The following is a 23,793-nucleotide window of genomic DNA, read 5'->3' as shown; positions in this document are numbered from 1 at the left end:
TAAATTATCCCTTCCTATTTTAGTTTAAAATAAGTATACTAATAGCACACTTGAATAAACTTTGGAAAACATGTACATGTTAGAAAAATAGTTGATTTTATTTGGTCCCATAGAGATTATTTCACTGCAGTATTGACTTCTTGAAGGTGATGCTCGTGTTTTCTTTTGCTGTGAAGCATCCGTCTCTGTTCCTGCCATCAGCAGCAGCTCGTCAGTTAGTGTGCACCAATCTACAGGTCTGTCTTTATATGAACTCTATCTGAAATATTACAGTTTACCTGCCATAGAATAAAAATAATTACTACATTTTCTCTCACATTAGAGAAATGCAAATGCAGAAAGTTGCAAATGTTTTTGTGAGACAAAGAATTCTGACAAAAGCCACAATTCTGATCTATAAACACACGCACGCATTTCTTTCAGGTACATCACTGGAAACAGAGGAGGTCTGCTCCGTGTCCTGCTCGGTGAGAAACGACCGAGACGTGTTCATCTCGTGGTACAAAGGAGGTGAACTGTTGAACCGGACCAGCGATCCTGATCTCAACATCAACCTCAGTTTACCATTAGAGCTTCATCATGATGATCCGGAGATCTACAGCTGTACAGCAACAAACCCGGTGAACAACAAAACCGTCCGTCTTCACAAAGACATCTGCCCACGACAGGAAGGTAAAGCGGTCATTCGCCACAAAAAACTCTCTTCCTAGCGCAACAGAAAGCGCTCTCTTTTCTACAGAAGGTGTCTTCTGTCTTTCAGGTTGTGTGGATCGCTGCGGGGTCACCGAGGCTCTGGTTCGTCTGGTTCTGTCTGGTCTGGTGGGAATCTTCACCGTTGGGTTTCTGCTCGAACATCTGAGCTCCTGCTCGTCTCAGAGAAGAGCTGCTTCATCTGTGTGACGGGGACTTATTCTCTTGCATTTTATAACCGTCAACCAGTTTCTATCTAACCAAAACAACAAATAAATCTATTTTATATGCGTCGCATATATAAAATGTATACTTTAGAATTTAAAAATGAAAGCATGCAGACTAGGTTCTTAGGTTAGGTTATTGTTTTGTTGTGCTTGAAGAACAGACGATGAGATTTAACAGAAAAGTTTCATCTACACATATTTATCATGTATAAAAGGTTAATGGTGTACCACCGGAAGCATAAATATAAAAATTGTAATTGAAATATTTTTAAATGCACTTTTTTCGCTCAACTCTGACATCAAATGTGGTGTATTCTTAATATAAATATAAATAAAAGTGTGGAAAACAAACATATTACAATTATTATTTTAATATACATGTATAATGTTAGCTTGACCAAATATCCGTCTCATTGTATTAGTTTTTTACAATTTTTAGGAGAAAAACATTAACTCATCACTGCAGTTCATACAAAAGAGAGACTTAAAGAAAAACCATTACACAAGATTCATGACTTTACAGATGGCTTCAACTTCCAACTTAACAGAGTTGGGTCTTTTTACTGATTGACTGAAGTCTTACAAAAACTGCAATTCCAAGATTTTTCAGTTAATACTTAGTTAATACTAATACTAGCACACGAACGATCGGGTGAAATTAATGAAAGCTATTCAACACTCCAAGGACACTGATAACATTTTATATGTTCTGTTTAATGCTTTTCAAACACCTTTGAAATGTAATGATGTGATGCATGTCTTTGTAGGAGAGAAACTTTGCTTTGCATTTTCCAGGGCTCTCGAGGTACAATTAAAACCAAGTCCTAGGGGAAGTAGATTTTGATTGCATTTGAATTATACTTTAAGTTTACACTTTCATCGCATTTTAAGGGTCACATAAAATACAACATATGTTCAATGTGCTTCCGATCCCAGGTAAAAGAAAGTACAAGTACATGATGTAATTAAAGCGCACTAATTTTGTACTTGATCTACTAAAAATGATTCTTTAGTGCGTTTTAAGACAAACTTAAGATCTTCGAAGTGCACTCGACTGCGCTATTCTGAGACACCATGAATATGAACTAAAATGCACTTTTAACATTTGTATTTCAAAAAATGCATTTAGTTCAAGTGGTAGTGTACTACTGTACGAGAGATGGTGCTACAAATGGCCACTAAATACACTTTTAAAAACATAGGTAGTGTGTTAAAAGTGCATTTTAGTTCATATAGACGGTGTCTCAAAACAGCACAGATGAGCACACTTAAGATGATAAAAACATTAGAATTAGCATACTAGAAAAGTTAGGGGAAACGTATTAGCGGTTATTTTGAGTGTTCAACTGAAGGTGCACCTTAATGCTCAAGTCGTGCTGGATCACCTGGGATTATTTCATTAAATGAAATGATGCTCAGAGTCCTTCTGTGTTGTCATTTCATTCACCGGATGAGCTCGCAGCAATCCAGTAACTATAAAGAACTATCGCCCGTGAGCCACGGTGTTCAACTCTTGAGGCACTTCGTTAAAAGATACCTGAAAGTCGACGGGAAAACACAATTACAGGATGCCATGCAAACAAAATCAAAGCAATCAACTTCTTATTTTGGGAAAATGTATGCGATGGGCAGTTTTACTGCTGCTTTTGAACTCATTATCATCAAATTAGGTAGTAGTTAACAAGATGCATGGCTATTTTTAATGCCACGATTTAGATTGTGCTCTGAGATGATACTTGCCTTTCTGTTTTTGCCGTAAACAAAACCAACGGCAGCCGCAGCGACGACCACCAAACTGAGGACCACCACGCCTATGCTTATTCTCGTAGTGAGTGGTTCACTGTGCACGGCAGATGCTGGGCTGATAGTAGTGAAGTGAGGCTCTGCAGGAAACAACGGGAACAAAAACCGACGCTTACTTCACGCGTAAACGTGCGCGGTTTGGGATCTAATGCGCGTTCGCGCGAGGAAAGCGTCCGAAGGGAGACTTCGGGAAAGTTTAGAGAAAAGTCCGAAACGACTTCGCGGCCTGAAGCAGGGTCGAGAACGGATGCGCTTCTCGCGCACGCGGAAAATCCCCACGTGAGTCACCGACGCGTCTTTACGGGAACCGGCTTCGCGGGTTGCCAAGTGCACGGAATTTACGCACTTCTATTTTCGCGTCACAAAAAAAAAGCGCTCACCCCCGCACTAAAAGTGTATTTGAGTAGTACTTGTGAGTGATTTGAATCAGAGGTTTAATGTTATTTCGAATGGCTTAGATGTCATCAATAGAGACAACTTTTAAAATCCGAATGCCTTAAAATAAGCAATTATTTATAACCAAATATACGCTGCTGGTTTCTCACCGTCCTGCGATATTATTACGATGCAACCTTTGCAAAACATTTAAAAAACGCATGATAGTTTTGTTGAGAAGAGGCGTACTCACCGCGCAAGGTAACGTTGTAAACCTTTTCTCCCGGGCGCGCGCTGCTCGGTCTGCGGATCCGGTAAAGCCCCGTCTGGTCGTCGCTGAGGTTCGTCAGGGTCAGCGTGAGGTTTTGTCCGTCAGACGCGAGACAAACCCCGGGTCTCCAGCGCTCGTGCTTGCAGTGTCCGTCGTGACAGATCATCTGCGCGACGCGTTCCTGCGACGAGCCTCTCGACCGGGTCACCAGCACCTGGGGATCCTCCTCGGATTTACCGATCGGGATGGAGATGGTGAGGTTTTCTCCCTCGACGATCTCCAGCGACTCGATCTCGTCGTGGCCCTCGTCTTGAACTCCAGCGGCAGTGCCTATAGATTGCAAATAAGTCATATATAAGGTCATATATAAGCGGTATAAGTTAACCTGTGTTGAACCAGCATTACTTACCAATCCAAAAAGTTGCTAGGACGAAGAATATCATCTCGGGATGAAACAATCTAATAGTGTTTAATAACCCCATTGACCTGATTAATCATCCCCCAGGTTTTCCGCTAAGCACATGGCTTGTCTAATTCTCTTGAATTTTGTGTGTACATAGATGTACATACATAGATCCAAGACGAGGCGAGCCGCTATTAGAAACAGCCACAATGAGGGGTCTACTTATTGTATTCTATGCGCTTCCTGCTAATCTCCGCCCAGCGAGACTACAAACTGTTTTTACGACAATATATATAGCTTTATCATTTTATTATCTAATTTTTTTTTTTATATGAAAGGCTAGTTTGGGGTTAAATACATTTTAAATATTTACAGGTGGGTGCTTTCCTCTTAAAACGATTTTCGTTGTTTATTTTAAGTTGGTTGATTGATTGATTGTTTAGGTGTTATTTTTTAAACTTAAATATTAATTGCACGTGGGTTATTGCAGCATATGTTTGACCAGAGGTATTCAGCAATTATTTAGATGTATTTTTAAATGCATAATTGTAAATGCATGCATTGCTTTGTATACTGTAGCTATATTAAAAGGCATTTCATTTTATAATAAATATATCTCCAATGATAAGGCAAAATAAGGTTTCTTGCGGTGATTCACTGAATATTGTGCCAATTTTTTAAATAAAAATAAAAGAAGTGTGGCTGATAAAACTGAAACACTGCTACATAAATAATTTAAATTTAACATATTAAAGAGGGTCGCATTTCTATTAATATTTACATTTGTGTGATTAGATATGCCACTTAATTATTATTTTAATGTTTTTTTTTTGTGTTTTTTTGCAAGGCACTTGAAGGTATTATAATTCACTCAAAATATTAAAAGTTTCTTAGAATTGATTACATTTCAGAGTTTTCCCATGCTATGGAAGCAAACGGGGATCAGACAATTCTGATTATCCACATTCTTCAAAATACTGATGCAAAAACTTCAAATATTTCAAATATTCAAGTTTTAATAGCAAAAATACAAATGCTAGAAATGCACTCATGACTTGATTAAGCCTTATATATTTTATTAGAACATGCAAAATCTTTTCAGTGAAGAGATGTCCACTTTTACTGCTGTTTATTGTGGATGCAGATTAGAGCATAATTAATATTCTCTCTGTAGCACTTTATTTTACAGTACATATACATCCCTGGTACATACACGGTAAATATGTTGTATTACTGTACATACTAATGAATGTGTAGCACCTATATGTGTTAATAAACAAGACACATACTGTACTTGGTATGTACGGGATGCTTGGTAAATCCTGGCCTTACCTAATAAAAAGAGTGATATAATTCAGTGTTATAAAAATGAATAATCCAATTTTTAATTGCTTGTGTACGACTGTTCATGCTAAATTGCTTACAAAGTTTCCTGCGTAATGTCTATGTAAAATGCCGCACTTAGCATAGTTCACCCAAAACGTCATTATTTAATCATCCTCAAGTTCCAGAAGGTATGAAATTCTTTCTTCAGCTAAACACAGTGCTTTGAAAAATATGGCTGGTTTCTTTTTTTTCACACTGTGGAAGTCAATGGGGACCAGAAACGGTTGTACAAAACACATGTTTTTATATTCAACAAAAGAAATGACTCGTATATGAATGGAACAACTTGAAGATGAATAAAAGAACAGAGTAAATAAAACAATAATAGAATTTTGATATTTAATGACAAACAACGTGTGCTAATAATACTCATCAAATGATTAAGCTTGAAATGCTTATTGTATAATGAAAAAAAAAGAAATTACCCAACATCAGCTAAAGGAAAGACTAAATCACCTAAAACAGCAATATTGGAGATTGTATTAATTTTTTAACTAATTTGTTTTACATTGTGCATCACAATTTGGCACCTTCCAAATCAAGCAAACAGAATTTAACATTTATTAATATAATATATTTGGTCCGGTTAAATTTAATCAATGTAACCAGGCAAATATAATTTCTTTCAACAGTTGTTTTGTTTTCGTTTTTGGATGTTTCTTGTAATTGGTTTGAATATATTTCAGTGTGCAGGGTTTGGTTCACGTGAACTCAGAACGGTTTGCCGTTTGGCTGTAATCCTCACTTTAACATGGAAGTGAACCACTCTTGAAGGGCAGTATTCAACTCTGCTTGCTTCTGGTCATGTTTATAATAATAAATTGAATTTCTCATATACGTATCACTGAATTATTTACCTCTGTAGAGCAACTTTTGCAAACCATTTGTGGCAGATGAAGTGACTTCCCATTCCGTGTGTGTTTTGGTAACTCAAATCCTTAAACATTTGCATGCATTCCGCGCTCTGCTTTTTAGCTAAGCAGTTTAATGCTAAAATGAAATAAAACTGGTATATAGAATTGTCAGTAACCATTGGAGCAGATCTTCTTTAATAGTTGTTTACTAAATGTATTTGTTCAGGCTCTCAATAGCTTGCTCTTGTGAGTATTTTCTCCATTCATCTGGGATCTTGCCTTGCCCCTTGTAGGTTTTTTTATAGTGATTTTCCAGATCTGTTTGGAATCTGCAGACAAACCACTTCCAGTACGGCAGCTCAGAGAGATCTGGGGTGATGCTCCATGAAGCAAATTCAGGCCCTCCTTTTCTGTATTCCCTCCAGGGAACTCGTTCACCAGAGCTGTTTAAAAAGATCGATCACTGGCTACTGCAGATGTGCAGATGTTGATAGATAGGTTTGCTGTTCCTCTGTAAAACCACCCATTCAGTCCGTTATTACGATGGAAAGGCACACTGTGATCTGTGGTATGGCCATCTATTGTGTTTGTGCAGAGGGCAGCACAGAAAGGACACTGAACCCAACAACAATCACAAAAGTGATCGATCAGAATCTCATCTGGTCTGTCTTTGGAGTACAGCATATCTGGAAAGGTTTCTGTGCTGAATTGACTGCGTATATGTCAGACATTATAGAAGGAAGTATTGCTTTTATCACATCTTCTAGGAAACTGACATTAACATCATCCTGATTCACTCCAGTGAGGTCACTTTTTGAGAATATCAGCACATTAGAGAGCTGTTGTGTGAAATGTTCCAACCACGAATCAGCATCTCCATTGATCTTTTTAACGTGTTTGGCAGATTCATGTGCTGCTTCTATGATCTGTTGCTCCAGGAGTTTAAGGCTGTTTTCCATCTTGGGACGAACACTATCTTCAAAACTTTCACAGATGTACTGACTGACTTCACCTGAAATTCTTAAAATGTTCCTTGGGGCTGTTGATGTATGTCATGTACTCGCTGAAGTCCTGTTGTTCTGCCAGTGTCCTCAGGATGTGTTTCTCCAGTTTTGATCGGTTCCCATTCAGTGATTCACAGTTTGCCCTCATTTCATCTGCTAAATCTCTGGCAGTTTTTTTGTAGACATTTTTTTGAATCGGCTCTTTAAGTTTATTACAAACAAATTCCCCAAAGATTGCAGTTGAGGATGCTCCTTGACAGTATTTCTGAAAAATTCTGTAGTACTCTTTATTTTTCCTCTCAAAATAGAGAACGGGATCATTGTCTTCCCTGAACCTTCTGTATTGATCAGAGACCATTTTGTTTGATTTATGGCATATGCAAAGTACCAGATCCACAAAGAATTCTTTCTTGAACACATAATTCAGTTTTTGCCCATCTTCATGCTGTTTTAATCTTGTGTTGATGTAATCTGTAAGTTGTTGAATGTAACTAATGCTGTAGCCCATCTTTGCAATGTTAAATGACTGAATCATTTTATCTGTGTGCTCAGCAATGTCTGTGATTAAGGCTCTTATCTGGACTTCATCCTCTTTAGATAAAGCAAATCCAACCTTCTCTTTAGCTACTTTGTACATATTTTTCAAAGTTCCTGTAAATCCACAGAATATCTTTAATTTAGCATATTCTGAATAGCTTGGCAAACAGGACATATCTTTGTACTGACTGCTCTCTTTTATATGACCTGAAGAGAGACTTTTAAAGGTCTCACCAAGAAGTTTCTTTACATCTCTTATTATGTCAATGTCTTTGACTAAAGGAGTGTCTCTGATTATTGTAGCTATCTGTTCTTTCCAAAGGGAGTCAAACTGTGTTTTCATGACATTTTCATCATATGCATGGTCTCTAAATCTTAAAGCAAGTTCTTTGCTCTTTTCAAAGAGATTGTTTTCATGCCCTGTCCTTTCAGCATCCATCTTTTTCTTCAGATGGCGCTTTTGAAGAACCCCACTTAATTTCCTCTTAGTTTCCTTCACAATGTTTTCTTGGACGTCTTTAATTTTTATCTCAAATGAAGCTTTCCACTGATTCAGCACACCTGCACATCTGTCTTTCTCAAAGAATTCAAACATGGTCTTTTTCACTTCTTCGCTTTTCGCTTTTAGTTCTGTTTGAAGATCAGTTTCCTCAATATCATGAATTGCTTCATTTTCTATTCTGTTGTAAAATTCGTTTTCGATTTCGAGCATGGCACTCCGAAGGCTCCAGGTCCACTTGCTGTATTCGGTCTCTAGTTTCTTGTATGTTGCGATTTCCAAGGAATTTTTGAAGCTGAACACAAATTGTTCATTGAGTAAAGCCTCCCAGAGATCTTGAATACGATCTTTCAGATGTGTCAGCATTATGCCGTCTGATTTTGAAGCATGTCTTAGAATAGTTTGCTTCAGTTCAAGAATATTTTCGCAGTAGTTTGGGTTTAGTGGAGCCATGGGTGGGCTGCCCTCCCAGAGATGAGCAAAATAATTCACATCATTCTCAACATCAAACTTAATCACATTACTGAATCGTTCTGCATCACAGTCTTCCTCTTTAGCGGCAAGTTCTGTCATGTTGTCCAGTTTCTCCTGCATGCGTCTCCTTCCCTCCATGTTTTTCTCTCCAGCTATAATATCCGAGACATTCTGATGCACAAACATACAGCTGGGATTCAATTTGACCTTCTTCATCCTCAGGAAGGCCTGGACAACAATCTGAAGAACATCCTGCATCTCAGTTGTGTTTTCTCCAAATATATTAATCAGTGTCATGTTTCCAAGACCAACAACAAATGTGGCCATCTCATTGTCACGATGTGTTGTTGAAGTTCCAGCTAATTCTGGTGCACGAAGTCCCTCTGTATCAACAACCAGAATATAATCAAACTTCAGCTCGGTCTTCATCTCTTCTGAGACTCTGACCAGCTGCATGAAGGCTCCTCTGGTGCATCTTCCAGCACTGACCGCAAACTGCAGTCCAAACATGGCATTCAACATGGTGGATTTTCCAGAGCTCTGAATCCCCAAAACTGACAGCACAAAGAGTTTCTGATCTCCCAGTTTCTTAACAATTTCATCTAGAACAGCAGTGACCCAGGTGAGAGGAACATGAGCAGCATCTCCATCCATCAGCTCCATCGGAAAACCAGAGACCATCATCTCTGCTGCAAGACTCGGGAGAGAACAGAAGTCAAACTGTAGACTGATCTTCTTCAGAGATGACCTTGATTCATAGATCTGACCAAACTCTCTCAGGATGTGCTCCAGTCCAAATGTATGATTAATTTGCGCTGATATATTTTCCAGGTTTGTTTGTATAGTCTGCAGTTGATCTGGTTTATCTGCTGTGTTTTTCAATTTTAAGACTTTACTCCAGTTGTTATATTCCCTATGAAGTTCACAGAGCCTTTCTGCAGAGAAAACATTCAAAAGGTTCATCATCCATCTGATGAAATAGTTTTTTTCATCGTCTCTCAGTGATTTCATAGTTTCAATAAATTTCTTCACAAAGTCACTCAATCCTTTTTCCACTTGTTTTTCTCTTGTTTCTTTCATGTTCTTCAATTTAGTGCTTTTATCTTCCTCTAGATTTTCTCCTCCTAGATGGTGCAGGTCTTTGTTAATTTCACACCAGTCGTGCCACAGTTTTCCCTGACAGGGCAGGATTGTTTCCTTCACTGTTGAAGGATCTTTTCCTCTCAATATACCTATAATCTGATTTGCTGACTCTTTTCCTCTCTGACACGCTGGATCATCCTCATCTACTCTGATTCCTGTGTGTTTGGCCACATCTTCAAGCTTGAAGCTCTTTTTTTGCTCAGACAAACTCTCTCTAACAGTTTCTCTTAGTTGTTCAGATACATCAGATTGGTTTTTGTTCAAAAGGCCAACCATGTATTTTCCATGCCCCAGTTCAGTTTTATCACAGTGATTGTCAGTGAGCAGACAAATGAGAGGCTGAGGAGATTTGAAGAGAGATCTCACCAAACCTTTGTAGTGGTTCTTCTGCCCAATATCTGGTAAGAAGAGGACGTTTACTGAAGCCATACTGGTCAGAATCTCATATTGTTTCTCATTGTCTGCTGCATCACCATGAAGATTACAGAACGCCACACAGTCATCAAATGTGTCTGTCTTTTTCCCAGAAGGACAGTACCAGGCGATCTCCACCACTCCGTCCATCAGTAATCTGGTTCTGCTGCTACCTGTGCAGTTTCTGTGGAAGAACGTGTTGTGTTTCTCACTGATGAGGCTGTTCATCAGCTGAGACTTAGATGAAGACACTGAGCCAAACCTGAAGAAAGACACCATTGGAGTCTCAGCCTTGTAGATCGGCTGGGTTTGACTGATGATCTCTTTGTTGCTGTTCTTCATCTTCCAGCTCTTACTGATTTGTCTAAAAGTCCAGAGAGGAAACTCAATCTGATGTGTAAATGGATCCGGAACCAGCAGAGGCAGAGCATACTGACACTGTGAGAGTTTAGTCACCATCAGCTGCTTCAGGAAACCATCAGAACAATGAAACACAGCCATCTGGACATCCATGGGGTGAATATTAATGTTGTAGTTTCCTCTGCCTTCTTCGCCTGCCTTCTTTCTGTGTTTTATTACAGTATATCTTGCCCTGTAGTTCATATTTAGCAGTTTTTGTAAAAATACGTTAACAAGTTTACGTTCTTCCTGTGGTTCCTGATACTGAAATGATGATCTGGTGATTTCCAGAATGTCAGCTGTTTTCATTTTATCTTGTCGCCTTTTTGTCAGATCAAGTCTATCATAGAGTTCTTCAAGCTGTTCACTGGTTTTTGGTCCAACCTTTTGGATTTGATTAGTTTCATCTTTCTGTAAATACATTAAGTGTCACATTAGTGTCACATTAGCAGAGTTGAAAACAATATACATAGATTAGGAACAAAAACTGTTAATGATATAGATATATAGATAAGAAACAATTTAGCAGGAAGCATTTATAAGATTCTAAATAAAATTCAGTCTATGGCCCTGTACTCTGAAAGGGATGAAAATGTAGAGTGTTGTATATCTGTGGTATTGTCCACATACAGGACAAATGTGAATGAGGGGAGATCACTAGACCACTATAGGACTTTAGCACTCAACTCTTAACGGTGTATATCCTCTAAATCCAATTAATGTCCCTGACTCTTGTCATTATTCACATTGATCACTTACCTGTAGTGAAGAATGCATTTTTGAGCAACACAATTTCATGTTCTCCATGTCTTTTCCTCTGTCTTCTTCATAGTCTGTTGAATTTAGTCTCATTAGTTCATTTTGTTTCTGTAGTTGTAGTAATAGCTTCATCTCTTTTATTTCTACTTCATGTTTTTTCTGAAGCTGATCTTTTTCTGTTTTGATTTCATCTCTCTCTTTTTTAAGAATCTGGTAACTTTCATTCGACATTTGTTCTTTTTTCTCCCTCCTTTTCTCAAATTCTTCTGTTCTCCGTTTTTCTTCTTGTATCTTTTTCTCCCATTTATCTTGTTCCCTTTTCATGTCTGTTTTGTATTGTTCTTCATTCTTTCTTAATTCCTCTTCTCTTCTCTTTCTGTCTGCATCGTGATTCTGCCTTTCATCCTCCATGATCTTCTTCATCTTTTCTATTTCTGATTCAAGACATTCTTTATCTTTTTTTACTTTCTCCTTCTCTCTTTTAATTTCATTTTGTTCTTCTTTTAGTCTCTGATAAGATTCATCCCACGTATTTTGATGTTTCTTAAAATCTTCATCTCTTCTCTTCCTCTCTGCTTCATAATACAATCTTTCTTCCTCCATAATCTTCTTCATTCTCTCTTTCTCTTCTTCATGTTTGGTCAGGAGTTCTTCTTTCTCTCTCTTCAGTTCCTCCACTTTGTTCATTGCCATCTTTATTTGTGCTTCTTGTTTTTCTCTCTCCATCTGTCTGAAGATCTTACATGTGTAGTAACTCCCTCCGTTTGCTGTCACCATGTCACTGATCTTCTGTAGTAATTCAGACACCGGTGTACAGTCTTCAGCCTTCTTATTACTGAACACATGGTATCTGTTTCCACACTGTTCAATGAGCTTCATCAAAGCAGATCCAGGTTTTCCCAGATACTCTTCAATGCTCTTCTGCTTCAGTTCATCTCCTCTGGTGAAGAGCACCATGGTGTACATTAATGATTTTTCACCAAAAGTCTCTTGAATGATCTTCACAGAGTTCTCCTCCTCCTGAGTGAATCGTCCAAAAGGTATCAGTAACAGAAACACATGTGGTCCTGGCAGAGTCATGGAGATGCACTCAGTGATTTCTCTCTGGATCTCTTCTTTACTGAGTTTAGTATCAAACAGTCCTGGAGTATCAATTACGGTAATTTGTCTTCTGCCGATTTCAGCCGTTTCTCTCCGACACTCTTTAGTAACTGAATCCTGACTCACGTCTTCTTTAAAAGCTTCTCTTCCTAAGATGGTGTTACCTGTGGCACTCTTCCCAACTCCAGTTTTTCCCAGCAGGACAATCCTCACTTCATCTGAAGCCTCTACTGAATCTGAAAAACAGAAACCTGCTTAAGTTATACTGTAAAGGAAAGCAGTTCCTTAAAGTTATTTCGTACAAACATTAAGGAGCAATTTGCCTAAATTATTATTGCTGACATTTGAATTTGAATTCTTAATTATGAGACATCATTATTTAAATCTTTAAATGTGTGATATGAAGAAAATGTAAAGCATCATCCCTGTCAATTTCCTGAAATTTCTACTAATATTTCTCCAAACTTACATTTCTTTGTGGTCTAAAAAACATTTTTCAACTCTCTGCGATGTGATCTGAAGTCATTTTAAACATTTTAGCAACTGAGTAGGATTATCTAAGGTGGGCCATAACTAAATTCTGTTTTAGGATTCTACATAAAAGCCATATAAACCATTACAGATAAAATGAAAAGGTCATGTTTAGGTAGTATGCCAGAAGAGTGTCTGAGCAATGGTCTGGCTGAGATTATGTGCCTGTTCCATAGCTACTCATCGGTCAACACGTTTATCATTTACATTAGGTTACTTTCTTCCTCATTTCTTCCATTTTCTCTATTTGCGTATCCAACAATGTTTCTGTGGAGAAACAAATTCAATTACATTCAAAGAAATGCAAGTTTGGAGAAATATTAGTAGAAATGTCAGGAAATTGACAGGGATGATGCTTTACATTTTCTTCATATCACACAGAGCTCCACCAGAGTGATCAGGCATCCATCGACTTCCCCCTCCAGCTTCACACACTTTCTGAGCTCTGATCTTCTGTCTCTCTGGTTCAGGATAAGGTTTGATATGATTGCTGCGCTCATAAAATGATCATACAATTTTTGTACTATATCATTTTGTTTAATTTGTTTTTCTCATGAAGTGAGTGATATGTGCAAAATATAATTCTCAAATATATTATTGCCAGTACAACTTACCCAAGGTATTCCTTTGGAGATCAACTTCCTTTTTCTCTTTGTTGCTCTTGCTGATTGTTTCATCATCTTCGAAGTCTCCCTCTTCTTTTGTGACTGATCCTCCTGAACTGCTTTGCTCTTCATCCTCTGATGTTCCTTCTGCTTCCTCATACAAGTCACAAATAAGAAATTCAACCCCTTCTTTCTTGAGTATCTTCTCTACTCTTTCAAGTATCTCTAAATGCCATCCTGACTTTTGTTCATTGAAGGTTTCCACCTCCACACACTTTTATTAGCTGATAAATACGGTTATCGTTTATCTCTTCCTCATTAGTCAACACTATAGTGTGTTTAAGAGCCTCCTCACTGAATTCTTTCAGCACGTAATTCACTCTCTTTCTGTCATTCTTGCTGAAGTTGTTCTGCTGCAGCACAAGTATGATCACATGAGGTCCAGGAGCAGACAGTTTCACACACTCCTTCACTCCATGTGCGATGACAGAGCATGTCAGATTTATTTGTAGCAAAGAAGCATTGATGACTGTGATGTCTCTGTCCTCCAGTTTTCCTCTTTCCTTCTTAATGTGCAGTTTTGCATCTGATGGTGGTTCTTCACTTTTAAACAGTGCTCTTCCTAAGATGAAGTTTCCCACTCGGCTGTTTTCTGTTGGATTCTTCCCCAGCAGAACAATCCTCAAATCACTCACTGAAACACAAAACACAAATAACAGTTACACAGGATGTGCAATGACAATCTGTTTCAAGAACTGGTTGATCACCTTCGACGAGCACTCCCACAACCACCCCCACCGACAGCACCTGTCACCAATGCCACTTCTTACCAGAAGAACTATGGCTTGGCGGAGGAGTGCAATGGATCCCTTTCTCTAATGAAGTCCTAAAGTGGGATAATTGCCACCTCTAATGTTTTCCTAAGCTACCTTTAATGATTCCCCGAAAACTGCAGTTAAATACTACTTCAATAGAGGGTCCATTGGAGAAACAGTATGTTGATATTCCTGAGTGTTATTCCCCCTTTATCGACATTTTTTGCTCCAAGAGAGCGGCTCAACTACCAGCACACCGGCCATGGGACTGTGCCGTCAATCTTATTCCAGGTGAGCCAGTGTCCCATGGAGAAATTGATCCTCTTTCACTTCCCAAGCACACAGCCATGGAGAAGTATGTTAAAGACGCCTTGGAACAGGGTTACATCCGCCCTTCAACTTCAAGCTTCTTTTTTGTTGCCAAGAAGGACGGAAGATTAAGACCTTGTATCGACTTCTGTGAACTTAACAAGATCACTGTGGAGTTCCAGTACCCGTTACCTCTAGTACCTGCAGCTCTTGAACCTCTAAAAGGCGCCACCATCTTTACCAAGTTGGATCTTCACAGCACCTATAATCTGATATGAATCAGAAAAGGAGATGAGTGGAAGACGGCTTTTGTGACCCCTACTGGACACTACGAGTATCTCATTATGCTGTATGGCCTTGTCAAAGCACCTCCTATTTTTCAATATTTCATGCATTGAGAGATCTCCCCCGATCTCCCAAGTATTCGGGGACTTCCTGCACAAGTTTAATGACATTAATGACATTCTGATTTACTTTCTGAGCACCAAGCACATGTCATGACTGTCTTACAGAAACTCTGTGATCATCAGGTTTTCCTCAAGGCCGAAAAGTGCAGCTTTCATCTACCTACAGCCCAAATCCTTGGAAAAGTAGAAGCAGTAACCTTCTGGCCAGATCTCAGCTCAGTAAAGGAACTCCAAATATTCCACAGGTTTGCCAATTTCTATTGTCGTTTTATTAATAACTACAGTATAATAACCAGTCCTCTTACATCCCTTCTGAAAGGTAAACCTCTGAAAGGTAAAGTCCTTGTCCTGGACTCCAGCAGTAACTCAAGCCTTTTCTATTCACAAAGGCACCAATCTTAGTCCATCCTGATCCTGAACTCCCTTTCGTAGTTGAGGTTGATGCATCCACTACTGGAGTTGCACCTATTCTATCTCAGCAGAAGGGGAAACCACCCTGACTCCATCCTTGCGCATGCTTCTCTAGGAAGCTTTTCTCTAGGAAGCTGAATTATGACATCAGCAACAGGGAGTTACTGGCTATAAAATTGGCTGAAGAATGGAAGCATGGAGGCATTGGTTAGAGGGAGACACCTAGTCACCATATCACCCACAAACTCACGGACAGATGGCGAGAACTGTTACTAAAACCCTATGTTGAACCTGTCTCGATCCCACAAAACCTGGTCCAGCCACAGAACCCCTTCCTCCATTACTCACTGAGAATGGATCCATATAGACAGTCAAGGAGTTTTCGGATTCTCAACATCGTGGTGGCCGTTTAGCTCTTTCATAAGCTCTTTCTCCAGTTTTCAGTTGTACGTTCCTTCATAAATGACTCTAATATATTGATTTATTGCCAGAGTTGTAATGGGTTTTGCTGCTGAATATTTTATTGGAACCTAGAACATTTTGTTGAGTATTCAAAAAGCCGCATTGATATTAAACAAACTTATTAGAATGATTTCTGAGATTATAAGAAAGATTGTGACACTGAAGACTGGTGTAAAATTTGAGTTTTGTTTTGTTTTTTGGTCTTACTCAGGTAACTATTCTGACTTACACTGCAAAGGTCCAGAAAAGTAAAAACAATGTGAGAATACTCCATCCGTCTTATAAGTCCACCGACATGGTCCACAGTTGTAGGTAATCTTATCTCAAAATAAATACAAAAACACTTTAGACACCTAGAGGGAGGACAAACCGGTAAAAAAATAGATAAATCCAAGTAAACACATGTAACAGCTCATAAATGATCCTATTTGTCCTTGGTGAGGTGAGAATAAAAACACAGTCGAACATGATTCAGTCACTTTACATTAGACATTCACACAGCCACTTTACACTTTATTTTATTTTTATTTTCATACTTTGTACACTTCTTTATATATTTTTTTATATTTTATATATATATATATTTTTATTTATTTATTTATTTATTTTTTTTTATTATTTTTTTTTTTCTATTCTGACGCTGGACGGTTGTAAAAAACATTTCACTGCATGTCGTACCATGTATGTATGTGTCAAATAAAATTTCAATCTGAATTTGAATTTGATAACTTTCAAGCTTTATTTAACCTGAGCTGAGCTCAGTATTAAATAATACTTCTGCCTCGAATTAAACATAGGTCAGGGGTGCCCTGCCAGCGTGTGTACCGTAATAATTTTCAACATTACAAAACTTCAAGTATCAACAAGAAAGAAAAATAATATCACACATTCTTCTTATACATTGTACTTATCTCAAAGTGCTACCACAGACCACAATAACAAAATAACAGTGTAACAAGAAATAATATTGTTACTCCCTCGAGTTGAATCAAAGGCTCGTTCTTGGTTTTAACAGACATTTACTTGGACAAGTCTGTAGTCTTGTACAAGTCTTGTACATTCTAGTCTTGCATCCCTTTTATGTCCCATAAAAGAATGTCCTCATGATTGTGTTTGTCACCAGAGTACTTACTCGGCCCCACTTCCTCTCCAACCACTTCCTGTTTGGCCAGTATAAAGCCAGAGTTCACAAACTCATCTACGCGAAGTATTGCCAGCTTACCTTGCCTTACCGAGCGGTTTCATTGTTTATTCTAATTGCTGTTTGCTCTCTCTGCTCCTTGGATTTGCTTTTGTTTGTTTTGCACCATAGCACAGAAACCGCATTGCACCATAGCACAGAAACCGCATTAGTTAAAATCACTAATGACCTGCTCTTATCCTCCGACCGAGGCTGCGTCTCGCTACTCGTTTTATTGGATCTCACTGCTGCATTTGACACCATAGATCATAATATTCTCCTGGAGCGTTTAAACACCGCTGGTGTACAGGGACAGGTGCTAAATTGGTTTAAATCATACCTATCAGACCGTTATCAATTTGTAGATATAAACGGAGACTGCTCTACTACAATGCCCGTAAAGTGTGGTGTGCCTCAAGGATCAGTTCTAGGCCCCTTACTGTTCTCTATATACATGCTGCCCCTGGGGAACATTATTAGGAAGCACAGGGTTAATTTCCACTGTTATGCAGATGACACACAGCTATACATTTCATCTAAGCCTGATAAGTTATCAGAAATGTCTAAATTAACAGAGTGTGTTAAAGACATAAAAGACTGGATGACTAGAAATTTTCTTCTATTAAACTCTAATAAAACAGAGGTGCTTCTTATCGGACCAAATTCATGTTTACAGCAAATTTCTGAGCTCAAACTACAATTAGATGGATGTGATATAAACGTTACTCCGACAGTTAAAGACTTGGGTGTGATATTGGACAGCAACCTGTCCTTCGAACACCATATCACTCATGTTACAAAATCTGCCTACTTTCATCTTAGAAATATTGCTAAGCTCAGACACATGCTCTCTCTCTCAGATGCAGAAAAGCTAGTTCATGCATTCATGACATCTAGACTGGATTACTGTAATGCGCTGCTCGCTGGTTGTCCAGCATCTTCAATAAACAAGCTTCAGTTAGTGCAGAACGCAGCCGCTCGAGTTCTTACCAGGACAAGGAAATATGATCATAGTTTTATCCTCCCTGCACTGGCTACCTGTTCATTTCAGAATTGATTATAAAGTACTGTTACTGACCTACAAGGCTCTAAATGGTTTAGCCCCCATTTATCTGACCAGCCTTCTGTCAAGCTACAACCCGTCACGCTCTTTAAGATCTCAAAACTCAGGACTCCTGGTAGTTCCTCGTATAGCAAAGTCTACTAAAGGTGGTCAAGCGTTTTCACATTTGGCACCCAAACTCTGGAATAACCTTCCTGCAAATGTTCGGGGATCAGACACACTCTCTCAGTTTAAGTCTAGGCTAAAGACATATCTTTTTAGCAAAGCATACTCATAAAGATTCACATAAACCTATGCTACAGTACATCGTGATTCCCAATAGTATGAATGGCCGCTACTCTAATTATCCTTTTGTCTCCACCTCGGGATGTACATCCCGAGGCATCTAGTTACCGAGCCTCTCCAGTGGACCCAGTGAGGAGATGACCCTGCTGCGATGACGTCGAGGAAAACTCAACCTTCTGTCTGGACTAATTCTATCTTGGACTTTCTGCATTGTAACTCATCCTGCTGTTTTGTAATGCATCCTGTTGTGTGGTGACTTGCTTATGTCTGTGGAATGATTTGCTTTTGTTATGTAATAATTTGCTTTTGTGAAGCTGCTTTGGAACAATAGCCATTGTAAAAAGCGCTATACAAATAAACTTGAATTGAATTGAATTGAATTGTTTGGACTGTTCACCTGTGCATTGACCCATTGCCTGCTACTCTACCATGCCTATGGAATTGCCCTCTAACCTGGTAACCGATCCTGACTGCCTTCGTTGCTGACCCAAGAGTGCAAAACGTCTGAACCCTCGCCAAGCCCGCTGGTCCCCTTCTTCACTCGATTCCATTTCACAGTTACCTACCGGCCTGTTAGCAAAAAACGGTAAAGCGGATGCTCTCTCCAGATGCTACGAATCTTACAGCAACCCTCAGTTATTTTGGCCCCCATCTCTTGGGATCTTATGGTGGAGATTCAACAAGCCCAGCAGAACGAACCAGCTCCAAGAAACAGTCCCCCTAACAAACAGTATGTTCCTGCAACCCTACGACCACGAGTGATCCAGTGGGTCCATACGTCCCTCGCCGCTGGACACCCAGGCATATGATGAACAATCACAAACCCAAAACTCCTTCTGGTGGTCCACCATGTCAGAGATCACCAATTATGTAAAATCTTGCCAAGCCTGTGCACAGTCTAAAACTTCCAAGGAACTATCATCCGGGCTCCTTATGCCTTTGCCCATTCCCTAACGACCATGCTCCCACCTCTCTATAGACTTTATAACGGACTTACCTCCATCTGATCACTTCACCACCATATTAGTCATCATTGATCGTTTTTCCAAATCTTACCACCTGGTACCTCTCAAAGGACTCCCCACAGCCATGGAGACAGCTCTAGCACTCTTTCACCAGGTTTTTCGGATCTATGGTATCCTGGACGATATAGTCAGTGATAGAGGTCCCCAATTCACCTCTCAGGTCTGGAAAGCCTTCTGCAAGCACCTGGACATTAATGTTAGCCTCATTTCAGGATATCACCTGCAATCTAATGGACAAGTAGAACGGCTTAACCAAGAGATCAGACCAATTTACGAATCGCACTGAGACCTTTCAAATTAGACCAAACATGAAAGCGAAGAACAATGGGTTCACAAGACACATGACATATAATGCCTTATTCTTAATAAACTTTAAGTCTTTTGGGCAGAAGGAGGCTGTCATAAAACAACGGGGAGAGAGGGTGTTGTTTGCTCTATTTTTGAAGTCCTTTTGATATCCCTTCTCAGATTAGTCTTATAGCATTACAGGTTTTTGATTTGATAAAAAAATAATCTTGTACATAATTCTCTTTATATCTGTCTTGTCTTGTTATCGTGTTGCACTGTACGTGAGTTTTTGTCACTAAAACAAATTCCTCGTATGTGTAAACATACCTAGCAATAAAGTGATTCTGATTCTGATATGCCTTGCCACCATGGAGTTTACGTGCTTATGTTCAAGGGGACCCATCCATCTCCCCACAGAAATGCGATTAGTCTAACCAACATGACACTCCTGGGAGTGAGAAAATGAAGGCTCAGTCATGACTACACTCCTTGGACATATAACAGCCATTTTGGGCAACTTATACTAAATATTTACTGCCTGGTTCGAGATGGACAGCTGAGTTACATCTTACTGTTCCTATCTTCTCAGGAATTTCTTCTCCTCTCCAACGATTCAATCCTGCAAGCATTGACAAGAAGCTTTCGCACTCAGGGTCGGGAGATGTTGGTTTAGAAATTGCTTGCCAAAATCCATCACTCAGCTTGAAGTATCTGAGAATGTGTTTAATTACATTAGTTTCCAGTGATCAGCTCATCATGTTGTCTAGGAACTACGAGGGTAGGTACTATCGTCTATATACCATAAACTTCCATGGTAAGATTAAATTATGTTCTTGGTTTCACACGCAGCTCTACACAACCTATCAAGGTGACATCTGCAACAAACTGATTCGTCTACTGCACTGGCTGATCTCAGTGTCGTCTCAGCAGATTAATTTATAGTGCAGGCCATCGAACTGTGGTCCAACATTGCATTGCCTAACCACCTCTGCAATCTTTACTGACATATAAAAGAGGCTGTCCATCCACAACATGCATGTTCTGATAAATGATTTCAGAATTATTACAGTTTTCCTTGGCTGAAAGTTAAGCATTCTGAGACTCACAATCATGAACAACTGGTATGCTTGTCGTCGTTACAGACTCTACAGGCACTTCTGGCAAGGTTCCGCCACTGTCTAGAGTCACGTCTGGGGTTGGAAACATCACAAAATTGCACCCTGTCCATGAGCTGCTCTATCATCTCCATCATACGAGAGCTGCAGAGGAGACTACGCTTCATATGGCCATGCATTGTGTAGGCTGTATGCAAAATATCCATGTACAGTCCCAATCACAAAGTGTGAGTATGCACACTGTCCTCATCCAGAGTATCGAAAACTTGATCCACACACCGCATTTAAAAACTAGGCCTGTTTTTTTTTTTTTTTAAGAAAGAGTAGGTAAATCAAGTTGGCTGATGACAAATAATGGCTACCACAGCAGCAACACTCAAATCTGCTTAATGAGGCGAACTAATTGGGTACAGAGAGAAAACTAAATAAAAAGAAGAAAACTTCACAATTCCTAAACAACACGTGTTAACATCCACAACATTCTAAAAATGAAAGCAGCATACCTTTTTTAAAGAAAGAGGAGGTACATCAGGTTGGCTGATGACAAATAAGTGCTACGGCAGAAATTAATGAAACCAAAACAAAAATATAGAAAATACACTCAACTACAATTAAAATAAATTGTCAGATGTTTCAAAGTCAAGTTCGACCCAAGGACCACGTGAAATGAGCTTGCACGTGTTTGTAGGTTTATAACAATCTTAACAGCTGTGTTAAATGTATTATACTTGTGCTCAAATACATCACTTCAATCGAATGTGTCGAAAACACTGACATGAAACATGTTATTTCAATAATTAATATCTTATTAGCTTGGAGCGTGAAAAAAAAAAATCATCCTAGAATCATCCGCAGCAGCGACACTCAAATCTCCTGTGGTACGGAGACACAAGAGGGACAAAATACCAGTACCATAAACAGCCACAAGAGGGCCAGCCTTCAAAACACACACACACACACACACACACACACATATATATATATATATATATATATATATATATATATATATATATATATACATATATATACTTCTGAAATGTTCTACTTTTTAAATACAAATGAGTTTGTGTTTCTGTTATTTTCTCTAAAACAAGGCATGTGCAGGAGTTCTACCTGCTCTTGATGAATAGATGATGTCTTTTCTGGGACAGACAGTTGTCCCTACTGTACAGATGGGGAGATGTCAATCAATCAATCCCCTTTATTATAGTGTGTATATATATAAGTATACCTGCTCCCATAGGATGCACTTTTTCTATTAAGGGAGCTTAGGCCATGAAGTTTGGAAATTGCAGTAGTTTTTGTTGGTTTGTTTAATACCCAATAGTTGCCAGATGCTGTCCTCTTCTTCACATGGTCCAGAAGAAGGGTGATTGCATTGTATATTGAAATGAGCAGCTTAAAACCTACTGTAAACCTAATTGCAGGTTTTATTATGCATGAAAATGTGATCACTGCACGGCACTTGATGGCAAAATGCAACAGGACGAATCATTCATATGGCTATGCGTGCATGTCTACTGTGAATGAAGTCATTTATGGACTTATGAATCCTCTAGACTATGTTGGAAGAGCAAAACTAGGAGACATGCAAGGATTTTACTCAGAAAACACCCATCCAGGGTTTTGCAGTGATTGATGCAAGATCCTGGAGAAGTAACTCTGCATCAGTTCCAGTGACGAAAGCCTTTTAAATGATTGTTAGTGATTCTGATTTGTGATTGACGTTCGTCTGCTTGCTTACTGGATGCATTTTATACTGTTTCCGTTGTATAGCACGGACTCTGACAACATACCAAGCCTGATACAAATGTTATGGCTACTTTTTTATACATATACACACCTTGTTTCTTGAATGATTCAAATTTAAGAAATATGCAACCTAGCAAAATGATTTTAAATAAAGGTCACAGAGACTGTCTCTCTTTTGTCTTTTAGGCAGGTCTTTGTGTGTGTAGCCTATATAAGAAATGCATAACACACACCTGGTAATAAGTGCCTCCTCCCATTTCCTGATTCGTCTCTTGTTGTCAGGTTGTTAATGCAGCATCAGCTGTCGGGTTTTTTTTACTTTCACTTTCTCTATAGCGAATTGACATTTGTGCATTCCTTGCTTGAACCGTTCCCCATAATATCAATTGTTTATGAGTCACATATAAGGCACTTTTTTTTTTAGGTACAGAGGACACATACAGTACACAGTATGACTGTATATCATTCGTGAAATATGCTCGGCTCCACAAACATTGTTCATTGGCGTTATTGCTCTTCGCCTGTGGGTGGATCTCATTTATTTCCCACAAACATACTCAAAAGGTTTAAAAATGAAGCTGCTTCTTTTTGCCATGTAAGCAAAGTAACACAGGAGCCTACACAAAAAAAAAAAAAAAAAAAGGTAAAATAGCCCACACCCTTGATGTGAAGTGGTTAAGCAGGTCTATAGCAGCCTCCTGAAATATAATTTTCCTGTAGTGACAAACGTTGCTTATTATTAACTTTTTTCGTGCTTGTTTTACTATGCGATTCAAGCTAAAAAAAAATGAATCACTTCGTTGATTCGAGAAAATATTTCCCCACAGGAGGCCTTTATCTCACTTGTACCATTTCCAGCAATTAATAAATCAATACTGTGTCACTGCGCGAAATAAAACAATCACTGCGCTATGATTCAAGTAACCGTTTTAAAGTGATGAACCTATTTGTTTGAATTTGAGTCTTACCTGAACCGGACGCCATTAGCCTACGTTTGCAACCAAATCGAAAGAAAAAGTTTGGTAACAAGAAAAAAGGATGTGATCTCTATTATCCGCCCAGTTCAAAATAAGACCTATTTCCTCAAGTTTAAAACGTTCGATCTGATTGCACAGATCACGAACCTCTGTTTATTTGTCATCCGGTTTAAAAAGACGTTTTTCAAACTAGCACGTTATAACGCGAGGTTCGCTCGTTTGCCTG

General features: G+C 38.9%; 3 protein-coding genes across 5 annotated transcripts in view; 1 reads left to right on the top strand and 2 right to left on the bottom strand.

Annotated features, from left to right (window-relative positions):
- LOC122332816 overlaps nucleotides 1–23,793 on the top strand; it is a 53,650-nt gene that overhangs the window by 3,006 nt on the left and 26,851 nt on the right. For 2 of the 3 annotated variants that reach the window (XM_043230235.1, XM_043230236.1), the window contains exon 3: nucleotides 177–236. In XM_043230235.1, the coding sequence (XP_043086170.1) occupies nucleotides 177–236 (60 nt within the window). Of the gene's footprint in view, nucleotides 1–176; nucleotides 237–423; nucleotides 673–760; nucleotides 1,225–23,793 lie in introns of those variants that run through there. The other variant, XM_043230234.1, reaches the window with a different exon arrangement.
- LOC122332820 lies at nucleotides 1,611–4,061 on the bottom strand. The gene is made up of 4 exons (XM_043230244.1): nucleotides 3,776–4,061; nucleotides 3,349–3,696; nucleotides 2,658–2,800; nucleotides 1,611–2,454 (listed from the first exon to the last, which is right to left on the bottom strand). The coding sequence occupies exons 1-4, from the start codon at nucleotides 3,846–3,848 to the stop codon at nucleotides 2,401–2,403; spliced, it is 618 nt and encodes a 205-aa protein (XP_043086179.1). The 5' UTR covers nucleotides 3,849–4,061; the 3' UTR covers nucleotides 1,611–2,400.
- On the bottom strand, nucleotides 5,481–23,628 carry LOC122332813 (interferon-induced very large GTPase 1-like). The gene is given in 8 exon segments (XM_043230228.1): nucleotides 5,481–6,457; nucleotides 6,460–6,729; nucleotides 6,732–7,023; nucleotides 7,025–10,890; nucleotides 11,239–12,575; nucleotides 13,485–13,726; nucleotides 13,728–14,169; nucleotides 23,559–23,628. Coding segments are annotated over 8 exon segments (6,705 nt in total). The 5' UTR covers nucleotides 23,575–23,628; the 3' UTR covers nucleotides 5,481–6,217.

Source organism: Puntigrus tetrazona, unplaced genomic scaffold (genome assembly GCF_018831695.1).
Source record: "Puntigrus tetrazona isolate hp1 unplaced genomic scaffold, ASM1883169v1 S000000148, whole genome shotgun sequence".
Classification (NCBI taxonomy): Eukaryota; Metazoa; Chordata; class Actinopteri; order Cypriniformes; family Cyprinidae; genus Puntigrus; species Puntigrus tetrazona.
The sequence above is the reverse complement of the archived record's forward strand: the minus strand, read 5'-3'. Positions and strand labels throughout refer to the sequence as shown.

Bases quoted from the DNA above. Each gene is read 5' to 3' on its own strand.
- LOC122332820 (XM_043230244.1), bottom strand. From the start codon at position 3,848: ATGGGGTTATTAAACACTATTAGATTGTTTCATCCCGAGATGATATTC. The intron at 2,801-3,348 runs GTGAGTACGCCT...TGTTTCCTGCAG, and splicing joins TTACAACGTTACCTTGCGCG to AGCCTCACTTCACTACTATC. The intron at 2,455-2,657 runs GCAAGTATCATC...GTCGACTTTCAG, and splicing joins TTTACGGCAAAAACAGAAAG to GTATCTTTTAACGAAGTGCC.